The sequence below is a fragment of the Micropterus salmoides genome, unplaced genomic scaffold (genome assembly GCF_014851395.1).
Source record: "Micropterus salmoides isolate LMB-PRFRI ecotype aquatic unplaced genomic scaffold, ASM1485139v1 Ms_hic_scaffold_11, whole genome shotgun sequence".
NCBI lineage: Eukaryota > Metazoa > Chordata > Actinopteri > Centrarchiformes > Centrarchidae > Micropterus > Micropterus salmoides.
In genome coordinates, this window is record NW_024040152.1 from 16,463,480 (window position 1) to 16,471,496 (window position 8,017).

An 8,017-nucleotide genomic window follows, 5' to 3' on the forward strand; every position below is an offset into this window, starting at 1 on the left:
TTGTGTTGTATGTTTGTAATGTAACATTAAAAGCATTTACACTGTGGAAGCTGGGGACATGTCCCCACCACATTTTGAAATGGCTGATTTTGTCCCCATGACTTTTTAAAAGTTTAAAAGACTTTTTAAAACACGAGAAGATGTTCACAACAACAGTTTGGCCTTCCTGGACTGCGCTGTACACATTGAAGAGGACAGGAGCCTGCAGATTGGTGTTTACAGAAAACCCACACACACAGACCAATACCTACTCTTCGATTCACACCACCCACTGGAGCACAAGCTAGGGGTCATGAGAACACTGCACCACAGAGCAGAAAACATACCAACAAGCGCCCAAGCCAGAGAGAAGGAACAGAACCACCTGAAGGGGGCACTTACAGCCTGTGGATACCCTAAATGGGCTTTTGTGAAGACAGCCACAAAATCCAAGAAGAACAAAACTACAGGGGAGGAGGAAAAGAAGGTCAAACGCAACAACATTGTGATTCCATATGTGTCTGGAGTATCAGAGAAACTCAGAAGGATTTTTAACAAACATAACATCCCTGTGTTTTTTAAACCCAAGAACACACTAAGACAGATGCTGGTACACCCCAAAGACCGCACACCCAAACACAAGAAAAGCAATCTAGTGTATGCGGTCCAATGCAGTGAGGAATGCACAGACCTGTATATTGGGGAGACTAAACAACCACTACACAAACGCATGGCTCAACACAGAAGGGCCAACTCCTCAGGTCAAGACTCTGCAGTCTACTTACATCTGAAGGACAGAGGACACTCGTTTGAGGACCACCAGGTGCACATTTTAGACCGAGAAGATGGATGGTTTGAAAGAGGTGTCAAGGAAGCCATCTACACCAGGGTTGAGAAGCCGTCATTGAACAGGGGAGGGGGTCTACGCCACCACTTATCCCCCACTTACAATGCTGTCCTTTCATCACTTCCCAGGAAACTCAACAAACGTAACCTATTGGCCTCAGGTGAAGATACCAACGATGGTCGTTCAGTCTTGGCCACAGGTAGTCTCAACGACTGTAACGACTGTCGTCACAGCAACAAGGAACACTAACGAACCAGCGGTATCGATGACCCGGGATAACGACCCCACTGAGGTTAAATAGCTGAGTTTCCCTGCCAGTCAGTCAGAACTGAAGAAGTCCTTTGGATAAGGGACGAAACGTCTTCCAGTAGCTTCAACCAAGTCCAGTTGCCCTTCATTTTAACCTTCGTTGGATAACTATGACCTGGATGACTGAGAATCTTCATAGACAGACTTTTTAAAAGCATTTGTTAAAATTTTTCTGAAAATAGCTTGCACCAAAAAATGCTTACAAATAAATGAAAATACTTTGGGAAAGGTTTATTTGTGCGATAAGAAAACATGCAAAGCAATTTAAATATAAAAGAAACAAATGTGATCATCCAAAAACGTAACAGGCTGCTGATTAGTGCATTATATTCTGTTATATTTTTCTATTAATGAATTGTCACCGGCCAGCTGAATTTTTTGTGTCTCTTTATATAACAACTTAGAAATATAGCTAAAATTCGATCTATGTTAACTTTTAAGGACATGACCATTTTACACGCCTTCATCTCATCACGCCTGGATTATTGCAACAGCCTTTTCACCTGTTTAACCCAAAAATCTATTGATCGACTCCAGACTGTCCAGAACTCAGCTGCCAGGCTTTTAACCAGAACAAAGAAATATGACCACATTACTCCTATTTTAGCTTCATTACACTGGCTCCCAGTATGTTTTAGAATTGACTTTAAAATTCTATTGATCACTTTTAAAGCTCTTCATGGCCTCTCACCTTGTTATATTTCTGACCTTTTAGTCCCATACGCACCAGCACGTACCTTGAGATCCTCGGGCAGAGGTCTGTTGTCTGTTCCAGAGTCTCGACTGAAAACTAAAGGGGACAGAGCGTTTGCTGTCAGGGCCCCGAGGCTCTGGAACAGCCTGCCTGAGGAAATCAGGTCGGCTGAGTCAGTGAACTCTTTTAAGTCCCTTCTTAAAACATACTTTTATAGGAGAGCCTTTCCCGATCTTATTTTACTTTATTTTATCCCTTTTATTTTATTGTATTTTATGTTTTCATGCTCTTATCTTGTTTTTTGTATTATTCTTTACACTTGTTAAAGCACTTTGTAACTTGTTTTTGAAAAGTGCTCTACAAATAAGGATTATTATTATTATTATTATAAATTAAGACATTTCCACCCTAAGTTGGAGCAGACCCTCCACTCATAGATTTCAGCATTTCACATTTCTTCAAAATAGTGTTAAAAATCTCCTGAACTTGTTTCTGAGCATTGTCAAGCCTCGTGACACAAGTGTATCATTGTGTCCCTAATCTGAGCCCTTATGTCCCCACCACTTTTCAACACAAAGTGACGCCCTTGCTTTTTGGCTACCAATATCTATGAAATGCCATACTGGTTGGTGCATGTGGTCCCTTCAGGGATGTTCATACTTAAAATAAAAAGCCTGCCAGGGCCACATATGTGAGATAATAAAAGAATGTGCATGGAACTTGAAAACAGGGGGATGCGCGATTTGGCATCTAAACTGGGGAAGGGCCATGAGAGAAACACTACTGTCTCCAAGAACCATAAACCTTCAATCCCTACCAAATGTACGCATTTGGCATGCTTATTTAGTATAACCCTAAACCCTAACTTGTGAACTCATCTAAGACCAGCGCTTCCCCGTATTGAATCATTTACATACTGTAAAAAAAAATTCCACCTGAACTGAATAGTCAGTGAGTATTTATGGGTAAAATTATGTGTTTCAGATGTGAACTCAGTATTCTCAGTACTATAATGGTTCCATGTGTTCAAGAAATAGATAGCAGTTTTTATAAAACTATATGCAACCAGAAGAAAGCTTCATCAAGAATTAGAATAAGTGTTTTGTACCAATATGCTAAAAGAATAATAAGGCAGACAGAAGGGAAAGTCTTGTCAATGGTAGTTTTTACTTTTGGATCTGACACACATTTGTGCTATAAAAAAGGCAACATCATTATTAGCCTTATTTGCCCATCACTTCTTGCTCTTCTTCGCCTGGAGCATGTATAACTTCTCACAGGCCATTGAGAGGCCGGCGACGAGGGGAAGAAATTCTTCAAAGTCCAATTTATCATCTTTGTTTTGGTCCAAATCTTTCAGGATGCTGTCCACAGTTTTGGGGTTCGACTGGCTCTAAAGAAGCAATAGCAAGAAAGAGAAGTTCAGGGTGCAAAGTGCAATAAGTTACAGTATCTATACTGAGGACAGAGATTAGATTTGATTAAAGATTCTTACTTTCAGGAAGGTGGGTAACTCAGTCTCAACTAGCTTTTTCAGTTCCTTCTTGCTTAAGGTCTTTCCATCGCCGTCTGCATCAGCATAGCGGTGGAATATCTTAATCAGGGTCTCCATGCAAGTCTCCAACTCAGTCATGGTTGCAGAAGCAGGTGCTGAAAGGAGGAAAGATGTGTTTGGGTTTAAATTTAACAATAATTATACTTTTTTTTCCTGACTACAGGTATCTGACAGCTGTTGTAAGTTACTGTGCAGAATAATATTTTACATATAGATAAATAAGCATTATGAGTGATGCTCTGCAATAGCTTCAAATTCCAAACATTATAAGATTGGCTCAAATACATATTAAAGTATAAATAAGTGTAATTCAATATTATTGTTGTTGTTGTTGTTGTTGTTAATGGGCCATTCTGCATGTTCAGCACTTTTACTTTTTGTAAGTAAAGTGTTATGAAAATACATTTGTATTGTTACTTAAGTAAAATGTTTAATGCAGGACTTCTAACAGTGTTTCTTCTTCGGGTCATGAGTACTTCTGCACTGTGGTAGGCCTACTGAAACTTGTATTGAAGTAAAATATCTCAGCGCTTCTTGCTCCACTAATGCTTCTTCACCCAAAACTAACTAACAACTATATTGATGAAGTGATGATGTGGGTGTTGGTTTTACTGGCACTCAAAGCAAATTCTTCGGGTACTACATCATTTTCTGGCGCATGGCTAACTAAAATCCTTATCTCAAGGCTCCAACTCTCCCTCACATTCTTCCTTCCCTTTTCCTTTTACCCTTTTCTGGATGGAAAAAACGACACATACAAAAATGAAAGCCACAGAATGGTGAAAGATCTTGAGGGAAAGCTAAAAAACTGACTAGCAGCTACTTGTCCGAAGTGGAAAGTCCTGCGTAATGCGCCCCAAGCCCACCCAAGAAAACATGTTGAGTACAATTATATAACGTTAACCTAATTTGAAGAGAAGCGTTTCCATGTAGCGTTCACGTCTCAAGCTACATACAGCAACTGAGATGAACAGGCTAATCTTCAGTTTTCATACTAACCTATAAGTTTTTTTGTCTAAAACTCACGCAACTTAGAAAAGACCACGATACAACGGAAACACAGAAAAGTGAATGTTGAAACAATTAAAATGAACTTACCAGAACACAAAGAGGCAGAAACTGTAGTTTGAGATTCAGTGAAGATGCAGGGGCTCACTGAAAGTGTATTCAAGAATTTATAGTCAGCTAGGCAACGCCCAATTTGATGGAAAGGATAGGGCGGGACATGAAGACAGAAACAGAGAGGGAGCCAAAAAAAATAGAAGCCATGCGCAAATGCCATCGCTGCCCATGTTTTCCCACATGACTGCCACAGCAAGAGGTACCGAGATAAAGCCATAACTCTAAATAGGACACTATCTTTTAATGCCTTGATAGTTCCTTGAAGATTTTTAAGATGATATCATCTCTGTTCAGAAATTACCAGGTCCAACTTCAGTGCCCATTAAATCTAATATTATTCATAATCAAACCATCAAACTGGCAGCTCAGCATAATGACGCAAAGCAGTGGAATAACAGGTGTAGGAAGCTGGGACATGATGCCTATGGACAAGCCTGGGCCTCTGCAGACTTCCTGAGTCAAGATCTTTTGGCAACACTGTGGTCTATGGGCTCTGGTGGCTTCATAATCTTCTATTACAAATGCTCCCCCTGGATGTTTTACAATAGCCACAGCTTCTCAGATTTCAAACAACCAGCTAACATGAAATTGACACTCTGGTGAAAACAAGGAGCAAGTTATGTCATATTAATCACCTTCTTTAAGCCTTTATTTATCTAAGGAAGTTTAACTGTCTATCAGGACACTGACAGTCACACATGGAAGACACCTAGCACACCCAGTATGGTATGTTGGCCACTGAGCAGCTTCACTGGAACTAAGCCACCATTGCGCATTAAAAACAAAATATCAAAATCTATAAAACATTTTTAAAACATTTGACATGAAAATCTGTCATACTTGTACTTTTTTTACCATCCCGAAGAGCATCACCTTGACAAGATAAGTATAACTAACACCCTCTTTCAAGTAGACAATTAACTGCATGTTTTCACAGGATTGTTGTTGAACACTTACCCCATGGCTATATCATCTCTAAACAATACCTGAAAGTTCTCACAGAAAGATCTGCTTCAAGATTAAACATTGTGTACATTGCCATCGTATATTCACACACTTGTATCAGTGCACAACCAGTGTACTTCTGATGACCACAACACAGCTGTGGTTCAGTTACGTTATCAGGGGCATTTTGTCTACAGCTGGTAGAAGAGGAAGAGGATCAGGCCATGGTTTCTATCCCTCCTCTGCCTTTTCCTAAGCACTGTCAATCCGTTCACAATTTTAGGATACCACCACACCTATCATATTTACAACCTGAATAAAACTGGTTCGATGGAATAACAACACATTCAAAGTCTTTTGCAGTTTAATTACAAAATGAATTAAACAAAAAAGCAACTTGATGTGCTGATGAATACACAAAAAACATGATGGGTTGTGATGAGTTATCAATGGAATGTAGATAGTTGTTTGCTTCTTGTTTTTTTTTGGGCTTTACATATACCAGAGATGTTTCTCCATGATTCAAATTGAGATCAATGTAAAAAAAAAAAAACAACAACAAAAAAAAACTGTCATTGTAATGTTACAAACTTTAGCACTTTACAAGTAACATTTCCAAACCAAATGTTTATAAGGGTTATGGGTTTAAGAAGTTATTACAAAATATGCAACTGCTGTGTTGCACTGGCCATCAGCACTTGGGTAATATTAACTAATTAACTAGACGCAAGTGGGATCCCAGAGATTCATCAGTTCTTCCTTTTGCCCTTGCTTGCAGCCTTGGCTGGTGTTACTGTGGGAACGGCTGCTTGGTAGAGAGCGGCAGATACTTTGTTGATGTAGTACAGGGCGAAGAGGGAGAATATCAGGCTGGAACAGAAATAAAAGGCAAATCAAAAGGAATAAAATACATTTAGAGACTATTTTTAACTGTGTTGTATGAAGTTGAAGTAGGTGTTTGTGTTCAGTAGAGGTATGGTTACGTACCATGTGGTGACACAGACACGGTGTACCAGACCAGAGGCAAACAGTGACAGGCACAGGCACAACAGAACTGTTGAGAGAATTAATAATACAAGTAAGGAGCAGAGCCTGAATCATATATTAAAGAACAGGTATTGAAGGCTCCCAGATAATGTGTACATATTGTTTGTCAGGTGGTATATTAAATCACAGACCAATTTTAAAAGGGTTCATTCCTTTTAGGAAAGGCTGGCATGATGTTTGGATATGCTTTAATAATCAAGTATGCTGATGTTTCTGTGATTTGCTGAGCAGACGCTGGATTCAGCAAATCACAGGAAAATATTAAGTTAAACAGCATGTAAGCAAAAAAATAAAAGACATTGTGGACTGACTGCATATGTTTGATTTCACTGCTTGCACCACTTACTCTCCGGGAAAATCTTGGCTTGGAATCCTTTCCCAAAAATCAAGTTTTCCAGATTATTAAATGCCTGAAAGTAAAGTTAAGGTGCAATACTCCTCACTGGTTTGGTTACATGTACATCAGGTTAGGCAGAAGATGGGATGCAACATTTTTGCTGGATAATTTGTACACAAAAAGCAACAAACGTAAGGTATGTGCATCAAAAATGGATATAAGCTGACCACAAATAGGATACAGTTAGGGAGCAGATGAAGAGGACTGAGCCCAGGAAACCTCCCAGGATGGTGAGCCACTCAGTAGATCCCAGCTGCTTACTGAACATCTGCATGCCAGCAAATACCAGCACTGACAGCAGACTGGACAGCACTAGAGAGGTGCCTGTGTTCGCCGCTACAAGGCAAAGAAAGGAAGTTTTAATGTATAACGCCTTTCAAACACAGATGCACTTCAAAGTCCTTAACAAAACGAGAAGAGTGAGGCTAGTTGCAGTTTGAAGCATACAGGACACGTCAACCATTCAGACACATAAGGATCAAGTTTTAACAAACAAGCATTGCTTTAAGATTTAGTGCAGTGGGAAGACTTTCGGCTGCATTATATCAATATCATGCAATTTTAAATATCGTCAATTTGGGAATATATCATCTTAAAGTCCAGTAACAGCATCTAACTCTTTATAACGTAACGCCACGTCAGTGTTCGTTCATAAACGCTTCCGACAAGTTGCTGTTAGCTTTGCGCTAAACAACCCACATTAGTAGCAAGAAGCGCGGCTAATGTAACACTCTACACACACAGTATAATAAACAGCATCCTTTTATGTTTTAGATTAGTATATACAATACATATTGCTGCGAGATTGCGGTCAGTCACATGACGAAATCGATTTTTTAACGTTAACGTTAGCGTTAACTAACGTTAGCTAGCTTGACCATAAGAATAGATGCTAATAATATCTTACAATAATGTAAATTGAGGTTTTGGTGGTGAGATTACTTTAATTAGAAATTATTCGTGCAATACATACCCATTATAAAATGGCAATTTAACGCCTTTGTAATGAAACAGAGGTGAATTAGGTTGAACTTCGTTGAGCCAGATGATTGTCCCGGCTGAAGGAACTAAAAACCTCCCTGCCCGGTCCAAATGATAGGTGGCACCAGGGGGCGGAGCCAT

At 39.5% G+C, this 8,017-nt stretch overlaps 2 protein-coding genes across 2 annotated transcripts; both read right to left on the reverse strand.

Moving 5' to 3' along the window:
* Positions 1–2,977: 2,977 nt before the first annotated feature.
* s100a10b (S100 calcium binding protein A10b) lies at positions 2,978–4,681 on the reverse strand. Its single transcript, XM_038711394.1, has 3 exons — positions 4,483–4,681; positions 3,325–3,479; positions 2,978–3,222 (listed from the first exon to the last, which is right to left on the reverse strand). Exons 1-3 carry the CDS (start codon positions 4,664–4,666, stop codon positions 3,064–3,066), a joined length of 498 nt encoding a protein of 165 aa, XP_038567322.1. The 5' UTR covers positions 4,667–4,681; the 3' UTR covers positions 2,978–3,063.
* Positions 4,682–5,797: 1,116 nt separating this feature from the next.
* krtcap2 (keratinocyte associated protein 2) lies at positions 5,798–8,017 on the reverse strand. Its single transcript, XM_038711398.1, has 5 exons — positions 7,869–8,017; positions 7,077–7,231; positions 6,845–6,908; positions 6,439–6,505; positions 5,798–6,321 (listed from the first exon to the last, which is right to left on the reverse strand). Exons 1-5 carry the CDS (start codon positions 7,870–7,872, stop codon positions 6,201–6,203), a joined length of 411 nt encoding a protein of 136 aa, XP_038567326.1. The 5' UTR covers positions 7,873–8,017; the 3' UTR covers positions 5,798–6,200.

What these genes read in the sequence shown, in the direction of transcription:
- s100a10b (XM_038711394.1), bottom strand. Translation starts at nt 4,666, where the DNA reads ATGGCATTTGCGCATGGCTTCTATTTTTTTTGGCTCCCTCTCTGTTTC. An exon ending in TTCTGCCTCTTTGTGTTCTG is followed by an intron (nt 3,480 to 4,482) that starts GTAAGTTCATTT and finishes TCCTCCTTTCAG; the next exon opens with CACCTGCTTCTGCAACCATG. An exon ending in AGTTACCCACCTTCCTGAAA is followed by an intron (nt 3,223 to 3,324) that starts GTAAGAATCTTT and finishes TTGCTTCTTTAG; the next exon opens with AGCCAGTCGAACCCCAAAAC.
- krtcap2 (XM_038711398.1), bottom strand. An exon ending in TCTTCATCTGCTCCCTAACT is followed by an intron (nt 6,909 to 7,076) that starts GTATCCTATTTG and finishes CTTTACTTTCAG; the next exon opens with GCATTTAATAATCTGGAAAA. An exon ending in CGTGTCTGTGTCACCACATG is followed by an intron (nt 6,322 to 6,438) that starts GTACGTAACCAT and finishes TTTCTGTTCCAG; the next exon opens with CCTGATATTCTCCCTCTTCG.